We start from the raw sequence: 23823 nt of genomic DNA on the forward strand, positions 1-23823 counted from the left end.
AGGAAATACGAATTGCAATCTCACTTTTTTTTTTCCAGTTTTATTGGTATTGTTTAATCTGGCCTGGGGTTGGGTCTGTCCTGGGGAGTTGGTTTCTGACCGCACCTCCAGGAATCATTGTTGTCAATCTGAAAGACAGTCCAGACTGTATCTTTTGATGGGAGCAAGATTTTCAGCTGGGAGACATTCTTCTGAGAGAGGACAAGACATGAAAATATTGTTGGGTATCTATCACCTTTGTCTCATCAACAGAGAAATTCACCCATTACTGAATTTTGTACTAGACGAATATCTTCACTATGATGAACTTGGAACACAGCAAATTGTCCCAAAGGGATCATTCACATGAAAGTATCATTCCAGATAGGTGTTATGAAATAGGAGGTGAATTTTCCAGATGAGGCCCTTACAATGTACTTTAGAATCTGGCAAAATACCAAATTCAAACAATAATAGAAACATAAATGGAGAAAAATCAATATAAATTTATGATCTTGAAAAAACTTGTTTTCACATTAATTATCATCACCGGGACTGCAGTGATGGCTCAGGAAGTAAGAACACTTTCTGTATTTTCTTGCAGAGAACCCATGTTCAGTCTCGATCATCTGGGTGGCTCACAACTGTCTTAACTCCAGTTCCAGGGGATATGACAATGAAAGACCCCTGGAGGCTCAGGCCCCCCAGGATCTCAGCCCAGGACCACAGTCACCCCAATCACCAGGCAGGAGTCAAAAGCTTGATGCAAACTGCAAGAGGCTTTATTGTAGTTGTTTAACAAGCTAACCCCATGTTAGCTCGGGTCTTTCATCCACCTGCCATGGCGGATGGCTAGAAAGACGGCCCGAAGCGTCTGCATAGAGATCTTATAGGGCAGCATAAGGGACAGTGTCTAGAGGTACTCACAGGCTCAGGACTGGTGTGCCTCCAGGCTTGGAGGGTTTGCCCTGTGTTGATTGGTCAACTGGTTGTTATGGCCCATAGGCCCTCCCAGGGTGGTTGCTATGCTCTGCTTGTCATTTCTGTGCACTTGTCCATAAAGCACACCCAGAGCCATAAAGCATAGCACCACCAGCTAACTTCTGATTGGTTCCTTGCCACGAGGCAGGCATCTGACCTCCCAGTGAACAAGACAAGGTCAGGCAAGCACGTGCTAGGCTGTTTTGGCTGCCGAAATGGGGAGCTGGTCCCTTCAGCACCTTCTGGGCTCCTTGGGCAGCAGACACAGAAGTGCACTTACCTATATGCATGCAAGTCACACATACATGTAAAAAGTCTAAAAACATGAATCTAATTCCTATTGATCTCCATTTACTCTTGATGGCATCTTTATATTGGTTTAGGTTTTATCTCGTTTCTTGTGTAAGATCTTTACTTGAACACTTATCTTTTTCCAACTTTGTGTTAGGGAGAGGCACACATACTTGGGACTATAGTGCCAACATAAACAAGGTTACCGTCAAATCCTGGCTTCCTGCTTAAAATGTATGGTAGCAATTTTGTACTGAGTCCAGCAGGAGTCATACCACACAACCTGAATTGTGTTACTATTATTATGTTATTCACTCAGAGATCGATTTCAATTCTTGCTTATATTTTACCCAGGATTAAAATATCCTTATCTATAAATATTTAGAAGTAATAGTTTCTTGTCGGGGAGCCAGGAAATTTCCATTAGAGGATTTCTGGTGGTCCAAACCTCTGGTTCCAGTAACTGGGAGCTCAAGTCTACAATTGTATTGTAGATGCTACCTAATCTGCTATTGAATAGCATAGCCTCAGAGGAGAATGCCTCCTAGTTTGCAACTCTACAGAACTAAGCATTTGAATACCCCTGCACTGGGGCAGAGGGCTAGGTGTATGGGACAAGTGAGGACACACAGAGTTAGGAGTGACCAGGCGAAGGGGTCGACTGGAGGAGAAAGAAATGGCCTCAGGGTCAGGGAAGCACGGTTAGGAAACAGCCAGGAAGATGCTGAATAAAGAAGAGACTCCAGTTTTGCAGCATGGAACTGAAAGCTCTCTAAAGATGACAAGGCGCCTGTGTTTGGTCTTTGTCACCACTGGGTTGCTAGCAGTTTCCAAGTCCAAGCTCCTCATGTCTACCGTGGTTTGGGGCTGAGACATGCTGGGCCACAACAGTTTCTCCACTAGGCTACTTATCCACAACAAACTAAACCATTTAGTGAAGTTCTGGAAGCCATAATCTTACCCAAATGACCAAATCAATAACATGATAGCTAACACCTAAGTGTTTCTGGAAATGTTGCAACAAGACACACAATCTGCAATGTGTTCTTACCCAAAATGTTTCCTCTGAACCTGTCTTCTCTTAGAAGATCCAGTGCCTAAGAGCTTGGTGCTTGAGCACCACACAAAGGACTCTGGGATCAACCAGCACTAAACATTTAATAAAGGAGAGAGCAAGGTTGAGTCATCTATATTGGCGCTTCCTTAGGATATACATACACTTTTGTAAAAAGGACAGTTTGAAGGCCAACGACAAATTTCTCAGAGTTATAAAATTCTGCATCATTTCTTCAAGAATAATTATGGTACTGTGGATAGATGAGAGTCCACCTTGGCTGACGTAGTAAGGTATAAAATGTCTTATCTACAGCTTTTGAAATAAAGGGTCTCTGCACAGCCAAAGCTGGACTTGAAGTTGAAAGGCCCGCTGCCTCTCTGTCTCCCCCCGCCTATGCTGATGCTGGGTGTTCTCTCTGGAGCAGGGCAGAGCCAGGATACCGCCAGGGGCTGGAGAGTGCAGCGCGGGCGAGCTGCCGCAGAGCCGCCCTGCTTCCCCTTTATCCTGCCTGTCCCTGCCCCCGCCGGCCTCCACTTCCCCCGGCTGCCGTTTTCCCTCCCAAGCCGGTTCACCCAGGCGGGGCTGCCCTGGCACCGCGCCGGGGCTGGGGCCGAGCAGGGAAAGGGCACCCCTCGCCCCCACGCCCCCCCCCCGTTGAGAAACACTCCGTCCCAAGGTCTCCGCCCCCAAGGTCAGCCACCTGGGCGCGGAGGGAGGAATCAAGTCTGTTGTACCAGACACCAGACCTTGAGAATATGCTGATCTGGAATGGCTCTGTGCCTCATTTGAACCATCAAATAGAATCCCTGCTCCTAGCTTGCGCCTTTTTCCCTATATAAGGACCCCTTTCCCTTGGCTCGGGGCGCTTGGCCTCAGAAAAGCTAAGTCGCCCCGGGTACCCGCGTCTCCAATAAAGCCTCTTGTTTTTTACATCCAGTTTGTGGCCTCGCTGATTCCTGGGTGTGTGGGTCTCCCTCTACGAAAGTGCCACTTCGGGGTCTTTCAAAGTCACTATGTAGATTGGCTGAAGGGACCAGCTCCCCTTTCGGCAGCCATAACAGCCGAACACGTGCTTGCCATAAACTTGCCTTGGTCACTTAGAGGTCAGATGCCTGCCTTGTGACAAGGAACCAATCAGAAGTTAGCTGGTGGCGCTATGCTTTAACGACCCTGGGTGTGCTTTACGGACAAGCGCACAGCAATGATGCGCAGAGCATAGCAACCACCCTGGGAGGGCCTATGGGCCATAACAACCAATTGGCCAATCAACACAGGGCAAGCCCTCCAAGCCTGGAGGCACACCAATCCTGAGCCTGTGCGTACCCCTAGACACTCCCCTTACGCTGTCCTATAAGATCTCTTGGGAGGCCCTAGGAGCTGTCTTTTTCTAGCCATCTGCCATGGCGGGTGGGTGAAAGACCTGAGCTAACATGGGGTTAGCTCGTTAAATTACAATAAAGCCTCGTGCAGTTTGCAGCAAGCTCTCGAATCTGCCTGGTGATTGGGGTGGCCGAGGTCCTGGGCTAAGATTCTGGAAGCCTGAGCTTTCCAAGGGTCTTACAGGCTTCTCTCCATCTCCTGATCCTCCTGTCTCAGCCTTCCAATTACTGGGATTCATTCATGTAGTACCACTTCCAGCACTGAAACCTATTCTTAGTGGCATACTCCAAATACCCATGTATACATTAAGAGTGGATCAACATTGTAAATTGTTAATCATCTTGAAGCTAGATGAGGATACAGAAGTGTGTTGCTGGCTCTTCCAACTTTTTCATATGCGTGAGAAATTTCACCAATGTATTTTTAGCAGTGGCTTCAATGTGGCTACTTTTAATGTGTTATGCTGAACTCACCAGAGGATACCATTTAGACACACTTTATAACCAACTTAAAGTCCTTACTCCAGTTGGCTGGGACTACAGTCAAGTATTCAGGACCAAGTGTAGCGCCAAGCATTTAGAGCAAAGGGCTATTGAAAGGAGAAAAAAAAAAAGAAAAGAAAAAACCAGTTATCTTGCTCAGCAGCTGCAGGGAGAGCTTTTGCTCAAGCAGGCAGTTTAACAGAAGCCAAGATAAGCAGTCAGGTAGAGGCAGATGTTTGTACAAAGCCAGTTCAACTGGAGCCAAGTTAAATTATCAGGGACATCTTGACCTCAGGTTCCTAGATTAGAGTTGGGTAATTTTCCACAAGGTTCTTTATCAGAAGTCAAATTCTAGCAAAAAGAAGATGGAGGGGAGTTTGTACTGTCTTGCCCTGTCATAAATGTGAATTTTTAACATCACACAAAAACTTAAGGAATGGATTTTTAATGACAATACTTTCAAGTACTTCTCATCTGATTGTATCCAGAACGAAGTTATTTAAAATTTAATAGTGGATGGATGCATGAGGCCTCCCCAAACTATCTGCAATACAATTTGCTATTCACATTGGTTACAGTAATGTTAATAAAAGAGAAAACAATATCAAAGATATTTTAAAGAACCAGGCATGGATGGACCAAATACTCTCAAGGACTTTATTATCTATTATAACCCTGTTCCCACAACTTTGGCTTGTATTGTGCTGGTGATTAAAAAATTATCCAAAAAGAAAAAGTAAACAGTCTACTGTCACAGGATCCATGGAATGAAAATGGTAAAAGGAAGGTTTCTGGTTCCGGTAACTGCTCTCCCTAAGATGACTGTTCTGAGTGAGTAATGTTGGAAGAATTAGGTTTATAGAACCAAATCAAGAACATGATTTGCACATTCTCAACAGTTTCACCATGAACAAAACTTCTCACATTCTCGTTCTCAAAAGATAGTAATGCCTGCTTTTGCATGTCCACTTGACACAAGCTGGAGTCATCAGAGAGTAAGTAACCTCAGTTGAGGAAATGCCTCCTTGAGATCCAGCTGGAAGGCATGCTCTCCATTAGTGATCATCCCTGTGATGGGGGATGTCCTTCTGTATATATGTTTCTCTGTGTATGTTTGCCTGTCCTGGAATTCACTCTGTAGACCTCACTGGCCTTGAAATCACAGAGATTTGCCTACCTCTGCCTCCCAAGTGCTGGGACTAAAGGCATGTGCCACACCCACCAATCTATTTCCTTTTTAACCACATTATCCTTTTTCTTTTCTCTCCCAAGCCTATTTATATTGTCAAACATATTGTAAACCCTTTAGACGTTTTTCTTCATCTGAACCTGTCTTTACTGTATAACACCTTTTCTGGCCATGAGACTTTTAGCTGCTAAACAGCATTGCTAGGATTAATGAGGGCATTTTAGCTGCTGCCTTTCCAACATGGGCGGGTAGGTTTACCACCAGAAATGGGAGCTGTGATCACCACCTTGATTCCTAAACCTTTTTTGTCTGTGTGAGTAAAAGCTAAATCTTCTATGCAGCATGCTGTGCAGCTTGGAGATGCAGTCACTGCTGCCACTAGCTGATAGTACACACCGTTTACCTGTTTGGTAGCAGGGCCTCTTAAAAGAGTCGTACAGTTCCTGCTGCTAATTGTGAGGTAGGAAGCCTCTGCTTGTCTCTAGCAAACAGAGCCCACCCGAGAAAACGATGCTACCAAGAAGCTGTGCTTGTCTCTGTTCTTTTGTTTTTAGAATCCCTTTTAAGCTTTTATCCGGTTTTTTGTGGGCATTTGTGCGTTGGGTACCATTGTGTTGCTGGAGTTCTTGTCCCGACAGGTCCCCAAATGAACACATAGGGACACTATATTATTAAACTGTTGGCCAAAGTCTAAGGCTTCTTTTTGGCTAGCTCTCTTAATTATTAACCCATCTCTATTAATCTAAGTATTTCCATGTGGTCTTATCTTACCGGAGAAGGGTCCAGACTCTTACTCCTTCCTTAGCTACATGGTGTCTTCTCAAGGTCTCTCTCTCTCTCTCTCTGCCTACTTTTCCCAGAATTCTCTCATCTCCTAGTCCTGCCTATCTTCCTGCCTCTATTGGCCAAACAGTGTTTTATTCATCAACCAATAAGAGGAACATATATAAAGAAGGACAGCCCCCATCAGCCCTGCTGTGGAATATCATTATAACCAGGCAAAAACATGTTACGTATGTTTATACTGGGAATATTACTTTTAACTGTGTAAAGTTGTGTTACATTTGTTTGTGCTGCATTGATTTAACAATGTTAGGGTGTGTGTTATGTGTTATGGTGTGTGTCCCATCTGTTTCACCTTGCCTGCTTAAGGCACCTGATTGGGCTAATAAAAAGCCAAGTAGCCAATAGCTACACAGGAGAGGGATAGGTGGGGCTAGCATACAGAGGAGAAATAAGGCTCCAGAGAAGAGAGGAACAAGCGAAAGAGAGGAGAGAACAAGGTAGATGCCTGCAGCTAGAGGTCAGGTGGCCCCCAGCCAGCCAGAAACACAGACAGGAGGAAAGGAAGATATAAAGAAAGTTAAAAAGGTAAAAAACCCCAAGGTAAAACATAGTTGAAGAGAAACGGGCAAAGATATAAGAGATAGAACGAAAAGAGTTCTAAGCTAAGGGCTAGGATTCAAAATAGTAAGTCTCCGTGTTATTTGGGAGCTGGCTGGTGGTGCAAAAGACAGCCTGATACAGGGCCTAGCCCATGGTGGGTGGTTGGGGTTCTATAAAAAAGCAGGCTGAGCAAGCCATGGGAAGCAATCCAGTAAGCAGCATGCCTCCATGGCCTCTGCATCAGCTCCTAGCTTCAGGATCCTGACCTGTTCCTGTCATGACTCCCTTGAGACATGAACAGCAATAAGGAAGTGTGAGCCAAATAAACCCTTTCCTTCCCAACTTGTTTTTTTTTTTTGGGGGGGGGGGTCTTCATGTTTAATTGCAGGAACAGAAGCCCCAACTAAGACAAAGGGTTTCTTGGCATGAAGAGTGTATGAATTATGACTACTCTGATGATGACCAAATACTAGAGCAGATTAAAGTTTTTCCATAATTATTTTCAGCCACAGACTTCCCAAAATGAGTTCTCTGCAAAGGCTGATCCACTTGCCTTACATGCACAGGACTCCAGATGGTGACGGATTTTCTGATGTTGTACTAGCTCACCACTTACACTAAAGGCTTCCACACATTCTTTACGTTCCTAGGGTTTCAGACCCATATGGACCCTGAAAAGCTTTCAGAGCTGAGGTAATTATCAAAGTGTTCCCAATTCCCTGCACTCATAGGGTTTTACCCAAGCATGGATTCCTTTATGCTGAACAAGGCCTGAGCTCAAACTGAAGGTTATTTTCTCGTTCTTTACACTGAGAGGATGCCATACCAGAATGAATTCTCTGTTACTCAGTGAAGACTGCGGTAAATCTAAACAAATTCCCCCACATTTCTTACATTCAGTATGGTTTCTCACCAGTACAAATTCTCTGATACACACCTAGCTTAGCAGTATTAACAAAGAACTTTGTACATCTCTTACCTCCATAAGGCTTCTTTCCAGTATGAGTTTCAGTGTGTCAGACCAAGTTTGCTTTAGACTGAAGGTCTTCCCACATTCTTAACGCTGGCAAAGTTTCTCACCAATGTGAATTCTTTGATGTACTGTAAGGTCTCTATCACAAGTAAAACACTTCCTGCAGTCTTCACATTCATAAGGATGCTTGCCAGTGTGAATGCTGAAATGTCGAAGAAATTGGTAACGATATTGAAAGGCTTCCCCACATTCCTTACATTGAAAGGGCTTCTCACCAGTGTGGATTCTCTGGTGGATTTTAAGGAATGTACTACGAAGAAAGCCCTTTCCACATACGTTGCACTGAAAGGGTTTCCCATTGGTATGAATTTTCTGGTGTTGATTGAGTAGGTACATCTGTCTGAAGGCTGACCCACACAGCTTGCACTTGAAAGGTTTCTCCTCACTGTGAGTTTTCTGATGCAGAGAAAGGTATGACTGAAGTCTAAACGCCTTCCCACACACATTACACTCAAAGGGTTTCTCCCCGGTATGAATACTCTGGTGCCGAACAAGGAGTGAACTGTGACTGAAAATCTTCCCACACTGCTCACATTCAAGCGATTTCTCTCCGCTGTGAACGTTCTGATGCTGAGTGAGCTGAAACAGAAGAGTGAAGGCCTTCCCACACTCCTTACACTGAAAGGGTCTCTCTCCAGAATGAATCTTCTGGTGCTGCCTAAAATATGAGCGGCGTTTAAAGGCTTTCCCACACTCCTTGCATTCATACGGTCTCACACTGGCATGAATACTCCTGTGTAAAACAAGGTAGTAGGCACGCTTGAAGGACTTCCCACATTCCTCACAAGCAAATGGCTTGGTGCCTGAATGAATGGTTTTATGGTATTTAAGCACATTGGGATGATGAAAGGCTTTCCCACACTCATCACATTCAAAAGGTCTCTCACCACTGTGAGACTTCTGGTGTCTTGTAAGTTGTTGGTGGAGTCGGAAGGCTTTCCCACATTCCTGACATTCATGGGGTTTCACACCAGTGTGAACACTGCTGTGTTGGACAAGCTGGAAGACACGCCTGAAGGACTTCCCACATTCCTCACAAGCAAATGGTTTAGTACCTGAATGAATGGTTTTATGGTACTTAAGGAGGCTGGGACGATGAAAGGTCTTTCCACACTCCTCACATTCAAAATGTCTCTCACCACTATGAGATGTCTGATGTCTTATAAGTTGTTGTTGCAGTCTAAAGGCTTTCCCACATTCCTCACATTCAAAAGGTCTCTCACCACTGTGCGATTTCTGATGTCTTGTAAGTTGTTGGTGGAGTCTGAAGGTTTTCCCACATTCCTGACATTCATTGGGTCTCTCTTCAGTATGAACACTCTGATGCTGAATAAGAGTTGAACTACAACTAAAGGGCTTCCCACATTCTTTACATTCATACGCCTTTTCTGTGTTGTGAGTCAGACTCTGGCTGGTGTAAGTAGGCATTTTTCCCTTGTTATTAATCTTTTGATCTGCATCTCCATCTTGATAGTCCTGTAGTCTCTTGAATGTTCTCGAGTTGGGGCCATCACTAAAACTGGAGCTCTTGAGGTCACAAGCTTTACTTACATGCTTTATGCTCTGTTTGTGTAAATTTACATTATAAATATGATTGTCTGGAGATATTTTTTGAGCTTCATAATCTGACTCCAAATCTGAAAGAAAAGAAGAAAGCAAGACTATTTTATTTTACACACCCACACACCCACACCCACACACACACACACACACACACACACACACACACACACTCCATTAAATGCATGGCCAGAGGCCAGATTCTAAAGTATTTTCTGAGAAGCTGAACAGAAGCAAGGAGAGCAGCAATAATGAAAGTTTAAGGAAGACAATACTCTTTACAGTAGAACAGGGTGGAAATGGAAAGGCATGTCTGCTTAAAGAGATTGACACAAACTATACTGAAAAAAATCTTATGTGCTTCTTTACATAGGACATGAAATACACACCCTATGGTGAAAGGTTTTTAACCAAATCGTGAGAAAAAAATCTATTCCACACAAATACATAATCTATCTGTCATCCTTTTAAAAAACCGGCCTGGCCAGGCATGGTGTGCACACCTTTAATCCCAGCACTCAGGAGGCAGAGGCAGGCAGATCTCAATGTTCTGGAGGAAGCTTTACCTCAGCTGCCTGTCCTCCATCTCTCTGTCTCAGAACCCTGCCCAGACTCAGAAAACCCACCAAAAGGTGGCTCCTACTCCATAGACACTCAAGGCCACATTTACATGATATTTAAACTGCCTTGAGAGAATTGCCATGTGGTTTCTCAGCCTCTTATCCCTGTTAACTCTCTGGAGGCCAAAAAAATCACTCAGGAGCATTTTACTCATTAAACCTGGACTTTTAATTCTTAATTTGGTTTGATTCAGTTTGATAAATTCATCGATCAAAGAAAATCTAAAGTCCAACAAATCCCTAACACAAACTATCCAGGAAATATGGGACACCATGAAAAGGCCAAACCTAAGAATAACAGGTATAGAAGGTGAAGAAACCTACATCAAAGGTACAGAAAACATATTCAACAAAATCATAGAAGAAAACTTTCCCAAACTAAAGAAAGACATGCCCATGAGAGTACAAGAAGCTTTCAGAACACCAAATAGAGTGGACCACAAAAAAATTCCCTCTCCACTTAATAATCAAAACCCCAAACATACAGAATAAAGAATATTAAGAGCCACAAAGGAAAAAGGCCAAGTAACATATAAAGGCAAACCTATAAGGATTACACCTGACTTCTCCATAGAAACTTTGAAAGCCAGAAGGTTCTGGATAGATATTCTAAGAACACTAAGAGACCATGGATGCCAGCCCAGACTACTATACCAGCAAAGCTTTCAATCACTAAAGATGAAGAAAACAAAATGTTCCATGACAAAACCAGATTTAAACAATACATATCCACTAATCCAGTTCCTACAGAAAGTTCTGGAAGGAAAACTCCAACCCAAAGAAGTTAACTACACCCACAAAACATAGGCAATAGATACTCCCATTTTATCAACAGCCAAAAGAAAAAAGGGTGGAAATCCACACACAATACCACCACCACCACCACCACCACCACCAAACTCAAAAGAAGAATGAACAATCAATGGTCATTAATATCCCTCAATATTAATGGTCTTAACTTGCCTATAAAAAGACACAGGCTAACAGAATGGATACGAAGACAGAATCCATCCTTCTGCTGCATACAAGAAACACATCTCAATTTCAAAGATAGTCATTACTTCAGAGTTAAGGATTGGGAAAAGATTTTCCAGTAAAATGGACCAAAGAAACAAGCAGATGTAGATATTAGATCCTAATATCTAACAAATTAGACTTCAAACTAAAATCCATTAAAAGAGATGAAGGAGGTGATTTCATATTCATCACAGGAGAAATCCATCAAGATGAAGTCTCAATTCTGAACATCTATGCCCCAAATACAAAGACATCCACATTCGTAAAAGAAGCATTACTAAAACTCAAATAACACATAAAACCTCACACACATATAGTGGGAGACTTCAACACCCCACTCTCACCTCTAGACAGGACCACCAGACAGAACCTTAACAAAGAAACAAAAGAATAGAAGTTATGACCCAGATGGGATTAACAGACATCTATAGAACATTCCAATCAAATACAAAAGGGGATAATATATATATATATATATATATATATATATATATATATATATATATATATCTTCTTAGTGCCACATGGAACCTTCTCTAAAATTGATCACATACTTGGCAACTTGGCAACATAGCAAACCTCAACAGGTACAAAAAAACTGGAATAACCCTCTGTATCTTTTTTTTTAAAGATATTTATTTATTTATTTATTTATTATGTATACAACATTCTACTTCCATGTATATCTGCACACCAGAAGAGGGCATGAGATCTCATAACGGATGGTTGTAAGCCACCGTGTGGTTGCTGGGAATTGAACTCAGGACCTCTGGAAGAGCAGTCAGCACTCTTAACCTCTGAGCCATCTCTCCAGCCCCCAACCCCCCCGAATCTTATCAAACCACCATGCTTTAAAGTTAGAAATCAACAACACAAACCGCAGAAAACCTACAAACTCATGGAAATTAAACAATGTATAATTGTTTAATTCCTGAGTCAAGGAAGAAATAAAAAAAGGAATAGAAAAAGAAATTAAAGACTTGCTAGAATTCAATGAAAATGAAGACACAACATACCCAAACTTATGGGACACTTTGAAAGCAGTGCTAAGTGGAATGTTCATAGCACTAAGTGCCCACATGAAGAAACTGGAGAAAAGTCACACTAGAGAATTAACAGCACAATTGAAAGCTCTAGAACAAAAAGAAGCAAAACCACCCAGGAGGAATAGACACCAGGAAATAATCAAATTAAGAGCTGAAATCAATAAAGCAGAAACTAGGAAAACAATACAAAGAATCAATGTAAAGAAGAGTTGGTTCTCTGAGAAAATCAACAAGATAGACAAACCTTTATCCAAACTAACCAAAAGGCAGACAGAGAACATGCAAATTAACAAAATCAGAAATGAAAAGGGGGACATAACAACAGACACTGAGAAAATCCAGAGAATTATGAGATCATACTTTGAAAACCTGTACTACACAAAATTCGAAAATCTAAAGGAAATGGACAATTTTCTGGATAGGTATCACTTACCAAAATTAAATCAAGAACAGATAAGCAACTTAAATCGACCTATAACCCCTAATGAAATACAAGCAGTCATCAAAAGTCTCCCAACCGAAAAAAGCCTGGGGCCAGACGGCTTCAGTGCAGAATTCTGCCAGAAATTCAAGGAACAGCTAATGCGAATTTTCCTCAAAGTATTCCACACAATAGAAGCAGAAGGGTCATTGCCAAACTCTTTTTACGAGGCTTCAATAATCTTGATACCCAAGCCACACAAAGACACAACTAAGAAAGAGAACTACAGACCAATATCCCTCATGAACATTGATGCAAAAATTCTCAATAAAATATTGGCAAATCGTATCCAAGAACACATCAGAAAAATCATCCACCATGATCAAGTAGGCTTCATCCCAGGGATGCAAGGATGGTTCAATATATGAAAATCCATCAATGTAATCCACCAGGTAAATAGTCTGAGAAAGAAAAACCACATGATCATCTCACTAGATGCTGAAAAATCCTTTGACAAACTCCAACAACCCTTCATGATAAAGGTCTTGGAGAAATCAGGGATAACAGGATCTTACCTTAACATAATAAAAGCAATATACAGCAAACCAACAGCCAACATCAAACTAAATAGAGAGAAAGTCAACGAGATTCCTCTAAAATCAGGAACAAGACAAGGCTGTCCACTCTCTCCCTAACTCTTCAATATTGTCCTTGAAGTTCTAGCTAGAGCAATAAGACAACAGAAGGAGATCAAGGAGAAATTGGGAAGGGATAGGAAGGGAAGCCAGAGTCAGGATACAATACTGGATGAAAACAAATCTATTCTCATTAAAAGGAGGAGGGAAGATGACTAAGGAAACCAAATAATAAATACATTCAATAAGTCTGAGGCTGAAATGTCCACAAAAATGAAAGCAAAAATGTCCATCAAAATGGGGAAACCCATAAAGAAAACTGTACTTTCCTGAGCTGATAATTTTCTAAGTATGATAGTAACAGATTGTTGACACTAACTAGGGTTGATGGAAGGCTGTTGTGGATAATATCCTACTATTATCTAGATTCATGAAATGCTTAGCATCAAGTGTCATATTAGTGACATACGATCAAACAGTTCAACAGAAAATGTTTAAAATGTAGTTGTAGGCATAAACACAGCTCATGTGGCCAGAAGTTCCCAATCAGTATATTTAGATGACAGTAGTTCTTTCTAATTATTTATTTGGGAAGGTTTGGTTGTTGCTGTTGTTTTTATTGGTTTATTTTTAATGATTCATTTATTTTCATTTTCTGTGTTTCTGTGAGTACGTGTGTGTGTGTGTGTGTGTGTGTGTGTGTGTGTGTGTGTGTGTGTGTGTGTGTGTGTGTGTACCATTTGCATGCCTGGTGCCAAAGGAAGACAAAAGAGACCATCAGATGCTTTGGACTTGGGAGTTGTAGGCAATTGCAAGCCTCCACTTGCAATTTACGGCACCATTGGGAGTGAAACCTTGATCCCCGATAAGAGCAGCAAGTGCTCTTAACCACTGTACCAGCTCTCCAGCCCATCTATGTTTTGAGATGGTCTCATGTCACCTAGGCTGGCCTCAAACTCAGTACGCAGCTGAGGTAACGTTGAAGTTCTCATCTTCCTGCTTCCACCTCCCCAACCCTGGCATTACAGATAAGTGCCCTTGTTAGTCAGGGTTCTCTAGAGGAACAGAAGTGATCATTCTATATATATGGACTTATGAGAGTGGCTTACAGGCTGTGGTCCAGCAAGTCCAACACTGCCTGACTAACAACACAAAGTGCGAGAATCCAGTGGTTGTTCACTCTGTTCACGCCGTGAGGCTGGATGTCTCCACAGGCCTGAGGTACATGCTGGACTCTGAAGAGGCAGGCTCTCCTGTCAGTGAAGGAATGGACTTGCCAGCAGAGTGAGGGAAGCAGACAAAAGGCAAGAGCTTCCTTCTCTCACACCCTTTGCACAGGCTGGCACTAGAAGGCGGGGCTCAGAATTGGGGTGGACCGTGCCACCTCAAAAGGAAAGGGATTAAAGGTGGATCTTCCCACTTCAAATGACTTAAGAAAATCTCTACAGGTATAGCCAGCTGCTTGGGTTTTAGTTCCGGATGAAGTCTCATTGACAACCGAGAGGAGGCATCACCACAGGCCCCATGCGAAGCTGGGCAGAAGGCTGGGTTGAGAGTGCACTCACATGCTGTCCCATTGGCCTGTCCGTCTCCTCCTTTTGAGTCAGGGTCTCTCATTTGCCTGGAGCTTGACAGGTAAACTAGGCTGAGTGTTAGCAACACAAGAGATCTGCCTCTCCCGCCTCCCCAGGGCTGCAGTGAGAAGCACAGGCTACACCATCACACCTTGATTAGAGTGATTTTGAAGACACAGAATTAAAATATTTGCTATGTCTCACTGTGTTACTGCATTCCTGGGGTTCAAAGTATCTCTGGAACAGTGGTTAAGAGCACTGACTGTTCTTCCAGAGGAAACTGGGTTTGAGTATCGGCAGATAAATATAACTGCACTTCGAGGGGATGTGACACTCTCTTATGGCCTCTTCGGGAACCTGCACACATGTGGGCACACACAACCAACGATAAAACACATTTAAAATGACAGAAAGAGGTAACTGCTCCAGTAAGAGGGAGGAAGATGAGAACAACTTTCTGACTCATGAACTCAAAGCCCCTGTGACAGCTTTTGCTATGACCGTGACGTCCTTCCCAGGTCTCAGCCGTGTTCTTCAACAGGTCTTGGCACTCTGAAGGAAATGTGTCAACCCACTGTCAGGCATGAGGTGACTCTCTGACCACATGCTGTGTCCGGCCATGCTGGAGCCCCGCCTTCCTCTTACTCACCCATGCTGGGCCTGTCTGTTTCTTCCTTCACCACCATCCAGGGCTCTCTCTCCTGCTCTAATAAGGTGATCAGATGTGGTTTGGAAATGGAGCTTCCCACTTAAAAGAAAAAAAAAAAAAAAAACCAGGACACATGTGTAGACTTTTCTTTGTAAGACTTGACCCTTCTAATTATCACGGGATGTCCTGGAACTTGATATGTAGACCAGGCTGGCCTTGCACTTACTTGAACCCTTAGGCTGCACTGTCTAGTGTAAACCCCATCTCTGTAGCTCACTGATAATGTCATTTATGTAGGCAAGTCCGTAAGATTCTATGCTCATGTTTTTCATCTAAAAACTGGAAATGGTGGCACACACAAGTAACCACAACAACTGAGGAATGGAAACAGGCAGATGAGAAGTTCATGGGTGGCATTAGTTTCATGGCAGGTTCACAGACAGCCTGAGCTATATGAGACCTGGCCTCAAAAAAAAAATCAATAATAATAATAATAATAACAATAATTTAGATTGAGTTGATGGTATCTACTAGATAGGGTTGACACGAAGATCAAATATTATATTCAGATACTTTGAACACTGTGTGAACTATACTAACACAAGTTTTTTTTTTTTTAATTTCCACTTCTCTTTTCTTTTTTTTTAAAGATTTTATTTATTTATTGTGTATACATCATTCTGCTTCCATGTCTATCTGCACACCAGAAGAGGGCAACAGATCTCATAACGGATGGTTGTGAGCCACCATGTGGTTGCTGGGAATTGAACTCAGGACCTCTGGAAGAGCAGCCAGTGCTCTTAACCTCTGAGTGGTCTCTCAGTACCTAATTTCCACTTTTCTACATAGCAATGCTGGGGATGGGACTAGGGTTTGCGCATGCTGGACAACTGCTCTACCGTTGAGTTACTTCCCTGGGCTTGTTCACGTTTACACCCCATTCTTACAGATTTGCTCAATGAAAAGGACAAATTCACAGACTGAAATTTCCCTGCAAAGCCTGTAAAGGAGGTGTTCACTGAGGAAAATAGAATATGCTCCTTTCTCTTTTGATTCAATTCTATTGATTCATTATGAAGTGAAAGATAAAAAGGCTCTTTTATTTAGGTGTGTATGCATGCATGTAGAGTATGTATGTTTCTATGGGGGTGTATGCACAGTGTGTGTAGGCATGCCTGCATGTGTGTATAGCCCAGGGAGCAGTGTGAACTGACCTTTTCAATGCTTCCCACTTCGGTTTTTGTGACAGGGTGTCTCTCTGAACCCAGAGCTCACTGAGAAGATCTCCAAGGTGTGGACAAAAGGCAGGCGCTTCATGAAGCTCCTGCTTTCACCCAAGGAAACCCCACATTATTCCTTTGGGAAGAAGGAGGAACCCAGCTATCTCTTAAAAAGTCTATTGATTTTAATTCGTTTTATTTTATGCACATGTGTCTGTCTACATGTACATCTGAGTACCACATGCATGCTTGATTCCCATGGAGAAGAGACCATCAGATCCTGCAACTGGAGTCACAGATGGCTGGGAGCTAACTTAGTCCGGTTCCCACTCCAAGAGCAGCCAGTTCTCTTAAACTACAATCATCTCTGTAGACCTGAATGCTATTTATTGATTTGTTTCCTTATTTATTTCATTTAGTTTGTTTACGTATTTTGTTTGGTTTTGTACAGAAGGCTACCTTGGAACTCACAAGGTACCTGAAGGTGACTTTGAACTGACAATCATCTTTCTGCCTCAGCCTTCTGAGTGAGGAATGACAGGAATGAGCCGCCAAGCCCAGCTTCAGCTACCACAGGAAAGATGGCCCTGTCTTTACACTCAGAGTGAGGAAAGCCAACAGTGTAGAGGACACGTCCCCCACTCCTGGGGACAGATGGCCTTACCCACTGTGACCAGGTTGCTGTAGGTCTCCAGCATCAGGTCCCTGTAGAAGGCCCTCTGAGCAGCATCCAGGCAGGCCCATTCCTCCTCAGAGAAGTCAACAGCCACATCCCCAAATGTCACTGCGCCCTGAAACCACAGACACAAGTTGAGTGAAATGGGGAAGGGTTCAAGATGGACAGACAGAAGGGGACTCCAGAGTGGGAAAGGAGCCATGGAAATGCTCACGGCGCCTGACTGCACGAGCTCCCCCAGGAAAGGACGATGGTCCCCACCCTACACATCCAAAAATGTGCATTTCCTTTCCATCCTCATCCTTCAAGTTAGCCCCACAAGAGAACTGTCACCTGGGTCCAGTGTAAAACACCTAAGAAATAGTGTGATTCCTTGAGTTTATTATGGTCTCAGATGACACCGTAAAGTTGTTGTCACCAAAAAGATTTTTGTAAACTATGTAAGATCCTTATTCTTTGCCCTCTTCAAAAACAAAAACCGAAAAAACCAGATGGCACATGTGTCTCAGGCCTTCCTGAGCTCTGGAGACCGCCGTCCCCTCCTATCACAGCCTGGATGTCCTGTCCCTCTCATCACTGAACTCTGCCTTGAATTAAAGTCCCTCAGGCAGGATATCTCGTCACACACATGCACCCAGGCCGTTCACTCTCAAACCCCGTGTCACCAGCCTGAAAACACCAAAGATGTCAATCAGGATTCAAAGGACACCATGGCCTCAACATTCTGAAACCCCCAAAGGCCCTGCTTCCCTGTGGGACTGTGGCCTCCTCTGCAAGGACAGCTCCCCCTGACCACAGACCAAGCAGACAGCAGATGTGCAGGAAGGCATCCAGAGAAAACTCCAGAAGCAGCAGGAGAGAGGCACAGACAGCAAGTGCTCTGACCTTCAACCCTCACTGTGACAGATGGGGCAGCCTGGGCTGGAGGACTTCGGGTCCTGGGGAAGCTTCACAAGAGAAAGACAGCAAAGAGGCACCTAACTGAAAGTCACCCCATGTAAAGAGAGAACGTAACTTACACAGGCCATGTCTTGAGAACCAGAGCTGGCCATTCTTCCTCAGGATCCTCCCCTGGGGACAAAAAGAAAGCCTTTCATTGGATGTCACGTGATGTTCCCTGACTGACTTGGGTCAGCATGACATCACTGACCACTTTATTTCTCCAGCATCTGCACTCACACACTCCTCTCCACAGCCACAGCCTCCTACACACAAATAGAGGCAGACAGGAGTCCACAGAGAGCCGATCCTGTCCTAACCCCAGACAACCCACTGACAAGGGCTCAATGAGGACATGCAGAGCACAAGCATGTCTGCCTTGAAGTTCCTGCAGAAGACGCCAGCAGAAGGGATCCCATCTTCCTTCCTGAGATGCAGCTAGGCCTAGACTGTAAGCAGAGCTTCCTACTGGAACCCCACCCTCAGGGACGACAGGGTTACAGCCACTGAACTGTAACCCCTCTGAACCCTCAGGGCTCAGCGAGGCATTGAAAGGCTGGAGGGTCTGCAGCTGCAATCCTCAGTCAGCGTGCCGAGTTCCGTACCCACTTTTAGTAAATGGAATCATACACCATGTCCTGACCTCTTTGACGCATTTATGATTATTTATCAGGTTGTATCAATTAATCATGAGTCTTGATGAAGATAATTAGCTGTAAAACATGGTGTCACCATAGGTGAGTGAGATTTGATTCGCTCTTTCCATTTTATGGACTATTTTTCACAAAACAATTGTAAACTGATGTCAGGTGTCCTAAGACGTTTGTTGTTAGAACTGGCTTTCTCAAGCTCAGTGTGCTGACAGAATCATTCTGTGTTGTGGTGTGTGGGAAGACTACCTACAACATTCAGCCGCATCCAACCTGTACTCAAGCTCTGGAAGCACACACACCCTCAGCTCCGTGACATTGTCCTGGGGAGCAGCCATCACCAAATGAGGAACCAATGCTCTAACCCAGCAGGTCTAAGCTAAGCCTTGGTTCTATACACTTTGAAATTGTTAATTGGCTTTTGAGTCAGAGTCTAGTGCATACCAGGATGTCCCTGAACTCCTAATGCTGCTTCTTCCATTGCCCAGGCTGACATTCCAGCCATGCACCGCCAGGCCCAACTCTCAAGTGCACATCTTGTAAAATTATACATTTTTGTCTCCCTACAAAATTCAGATACAAAATTTCTTTGTTTCTTTATCCTTCCTCCCCCCTGCCTCTGCACACACCAGGCTAGCTAGCCCTCCAGAAATTCTCCTCTCCACCCCCCATCCTGCAATAGGAGGGCTGGGATTAGAGACAGGCATGGCTGCATCTGGCTCTGCACAGTTTCGTGCTGGCAAACACTCTACCCACTGAGCCATCACCCAGCCCACGTTTCCACATCGCTGTGATAGTTCAGTGTGTGACCTCATGACGTGTATGACTGGGTTTCATGAAGTTTGTGGTTCCAAAACCATAGAAAAAAGCACAGGATGTCCTGCTGCTTCTGGTAGCATGGGTCTACAATTGTAACACTGGGAGGCAGAGGCAGGAGACCTGCTCAAAATCCAGTTGCTCCTGGTCGATGTGGGTTCCAGGCTAGCTTTTACAATACGTGGTGGTGGCCCAACTCATTTTTAACAAGCAGTAGAATGACATTGGACCCTCCGTCACACCTCATGCAAAAGTCAACTCAGAACAGATGAAAATTTAAGAACTGAAACTGACACTACTAGGAAAAAAAAATATACAGGAAAGCCTCCATGACACTGGACATTTGTGGCATTGCTCTAAAAAAACAAGCAACAGAAGCTAAATGGACAAATGGCATTTATAATCAAACTAAAAACCTTTATAGAATGGAGGAAATAATTTACAGAGTAGAGGGATAGCCTGGAGAATGGGAGGAATATTTGCAAATTACACAACTGACAAGGAGTTTACATCTAAACTCCTGCACAGCGAGGGGATGAAGAAAATACAGTGACAAGGACACAGGCTATTGAAGAGACAGGCAAACAAGGAAATTCACATTTCTCCACATGGAACGTCAGTGTAGCCGATAACAGGTACATAAAAAATAAGCACAGTGCGATAGAGGTTAGCGTCACAAAGACAGGCCTCCTCACGCCTGTTGAGAGTGCCCATTACCAGATGGCTGGAGGGATAAGCCAGGGGCTAGAGTTCATGCTACTCTTGGAGAGGATGGGCTTTGATTCCCCGGCCCCCACATGGTACACACACAGATATGCAGCCAAAACAATTACAACTGTAATGTGTGTATTTCGTTATATATTATATACGTAAATAGTTAATATTTAAAAGGTGTCCATTTTCAGAAAGGAAAACTAACGTGGAGAAAGTACATTACTGGAGGGAATGTAAATTAATACAGTCTTTGTAGAAAACAATACGGAGAGCTCTCTACTACAACAAGAACTGGTACAAGATGCAGCAATCCCACACTGCTGAGTAGAGACACGAGAAGGAAATAAAGTCAGTATCTCCAAGGGACATTTACACTCCCACGATTAGTCCAGCACAGTTGACATAGCTGTGGTGAGGTGAACGGACAAAGCAAATCTAGACTGAGGTTCTCGAACACAGTGCAATGATATCCAGCCATATACTAAAATACAGTAAACATGGAGAATAACAAGGGGACTAAGCTGAAGACAAACAGACCAACGCTGGGGCTGGAGAGATGGCTCGGAGGCTGAGGGCCGGGATGGCTTTTCCAGAGGCCAGGGGTGCAGTTCCCCGACAGCTCACAATGCCCCTAACTGCAGCCCCAGTAGATCCTCTACGCCTGGTCTCTGAGGGCACCAGTGCCCGTGCTCACAGAACCACACACACGGAATCCTGAAGAAAAGAATACCTGTCAGGAGTGCTCTGTGTTGTGTGGGTTGGTCAAAAAGGAGGTCACTCCAAGATGAAATTTTAAGGCCTGTGTGGCAGCAGGAAGGTCCAGCCTCTGATGAGCTGAACCCTGAATCTGTACAAAGGCATAGTTATCGATTGTTACACAAAGTTGCTTTTTGGGTAAAGTATTTCCTCTTACCAAGATCCCTAATCTAACCTGTCTCTCTAAAGGAGAGCGTCTCATGTCCTCATGACTTTACTTGTTATCCATTTGTAGTTCACAATAATCCAAGAGTCTCAGAGGTGCCAGAGGCTTCTTGTGACCAAAGTCATGAGAAGGCTGCTACACCCTGTTACGATAAATCTTTCCTCCAAAAGCCGCCTGAGCCCCACCACCAAGTGTGGGCTTTACGCCAGCCGCCCACCCAAGTTAGGCCCAAATGAATACACAGAAACTTGTACTAGGTTCAAGCTGCTTGGCCAATGACTAGGATTCTCTTCTGTTAGCTCAGCCTTAACTATCATAAGTCTATATATTTTATAAGACTTATCTTACAGAGGATGCCTTTCGCTGGCACCCTCTCTTGCCGGTGGCTCACATGGCGCCGCTGGAGGAGCAAGGGGAAAAAGGCTACGCGGAGCCAGACGGGACGGAACCAAGACTGCAAACCAGACACCACAGAGCCACACCCCACCTTCACCCTCAGCGTGGCCCATCCGGATCCGGGCAGCACGAGCCATCCACACGCAGACACCTGAAAAGCAGTAGCTCTCAAAGGCGCCAAACTCTGCGCTGTGACTTTCCCGCTCCAGAAACCCTCGAGCGGGAACAGAGATCGTCTCCCACCTCCGTGCTTCCCCTGCTCTGACAGGAAGAGGCCCTGAAAGATCAAAGGCTGTGTGGAGCCAAAGAAACAGTCATCGATTTAGCAAATCACAGCTTGGAAGCGCTGAGGGTGAGCTCTCTGGTCCTCCCCGTCTGTAACGTCCTGGGGACAGGGAGTGACTGCAGAGAGACGTCAGGGTCTCTGAAACGATCGCAGGGACACTGAGTGGAAAGGAGGGGACGATGTGAGGACACAGTGGTGGAGGCGCCAACTGCACACTCCGTCCTCACTTCCTGACGACTCTCTACTCAGCACCACAGCCTCGTCTCTCAGACAGGAGGGAAGAGCAAACTCACTCTTGAGTCTGAGGTGCGCGGCGGTGACGCTCGCACTCGGCTCCAGGCCGTCCTTGTCCTTGTGAACCCGAGAGAGCGCAGACCCCGCGCCCTGGTGAGCGCCCCACCCCTTTCCCTTTCCTTCCCACCACACACACGCGGGCACACACAGTCACAGAGGCGCACACAGTCACACAGGCGCTCACACAGTCACACAGGGGCGCACACAGTCACACAGTCACACAGGCGCTCACACACACAGTCACACAGTCACACAGGCGCTCGCACAGTCACACAGGCGCTCGCACAGTCACACAGGCGCTCACACAGTCACACAGGAGCTCGCACAGTCACACAGGCGCTCACACAGTCACACAGGGGCTCACACAGTCACACAGGGGCTCGCACAGTCACACAGGCGCTCACACAGTCACACAGGCGCTCACACAGTCACACAGGCGCTCACACAGTCACACAGGCGCTCACACAGTCACACAGGCGCTCACACAGTCACACAGGCGCTCACACAGTCACACAGGCGCTCGCACAGTCACACAGGCGCTCACACAGTCACACACACACAGTCACACAGGCGCTCACACAGTCACACAGGCGCTCACACAGTCACACAGGCGCTCACACAGTCACACAGGCGCGCACACAGTCACACAGGCGCTCACACAGTCACACAGGCGCTCAGACGCTCACACAGTCACACGGGCGCTCACACAGTCACACGGGCGCTCACACAGTCACACAGGCGCTCGCACAGTCACATAGTCATGCACACGGTCACACAGGTGCTCACAGTCACACAGGCGCTCGCACAGTCACACAGGCGCTCGCACAGTCACACAGGCGCTCGCACAGTCACACGCTCACACAGTCACACACACAGTCACACAGGCGCTCACACAGTCACACAGGCGCTCACACAGTCACACAGGCGCTCACACAGTCACACAGGCGCTCACACAGTCACACAGGCGCTCACACAGTCACACAGGCGCTCACACAGTCACACAGGGGCGCACACTGTCACACAGTCACACAGGCGCTCACACAGTCACACAGGGGCGCACACAGTCACACAGTCACACAGGCGCTCGCACAGTCACACAGGCGCTCGCACAGTCACACAGGCGCTCACACAGTCACACAGGCGCTCACACAGTCACACAGGGGCTCACACAGTCACACAGGGGCTCGCACAGTCACACAGGCGCTCACACAGTCACACAGGCGCGTCACACATCACACAGTCACACAGGCGCTCACACAGTCACACAGGCGCTCACACAGTCACACAGGCGCTCACACAGTCACACAGGCGCTCACACAGTCACACAGGCGCTCACACAGTCACACAGGCGCTCACACAGTCACACAGGCGCTCACACAGTCACACAGGCGCTCACACAGTCACACAGGCGCTCACACAGTCACACAGGCGCTCACACAGTCACACAGGCGCTCACACAGTCACACAGGCGCTCACACAGTCACACAGGCGCTCACACAGTCACACAGGCGCTCACACAGTCACACAGGCGCTCACACAGTCACACAGGCGCTCACACAGTCACACAGGCGCTCACACAGTCACACAGGCGCTCACACAGTCACACAGGC

At 45.3% G+C, this 23823-nt stretch overlaps 1 protein-coding gene across 7 annotated transcripts in view; it reads right to left on the bottom strand.

The window, feature by feature from the left end:
* Positions 1–23823, bottom strand: part of LOC100767190 (zinc finger protein 60) — a 39484-nt gene that overhangs the window by 12770 nt on the left and 2891 nt on the right. For 3 of the 7 annotated variants that reach the window (XM_035449237.1, XM_035449235.1, XM_035449234.1), the window contains exons 2-5: positions 18216–18267; positions 17185–17311; positions 15301–15399; positions 7725–9415 (exon numbers count right to left, since the gene is read on the bottom strand). In XM_035449237.1, the coding sequence (XP_035305128.1) occupies positions 7803–9415; positions 15301–15399; positions 17185–17311; positions 18216–18248 (1872 nt within the window). In that variant the 5' untranslated portion in view covers positions 18249–18267 and the 3' untranslated portion in view covers positions 7725–7802. The other 4 variants (XM_035449232.1, XM_035449233.1, XM_035449231.1 and 1 more) reach the window with 4 other exon arrangements.

Source organism: Cricetulus griseus, chromosome 9, assembly GCF_003668045.3.
Source record: "Cricetulus griseus strain 17A/GY chromosome 9, alternate assembly CriGri-PICRH-1.0, whole genome shotgun sequence".
Taxonomy (NCBI): domain Eukaryota; kingdom Metazoa; phylum Chordata; class Mammalia; order Rodentia; family Cricetidae; genus Cricetulus; species Cricetulus griseus.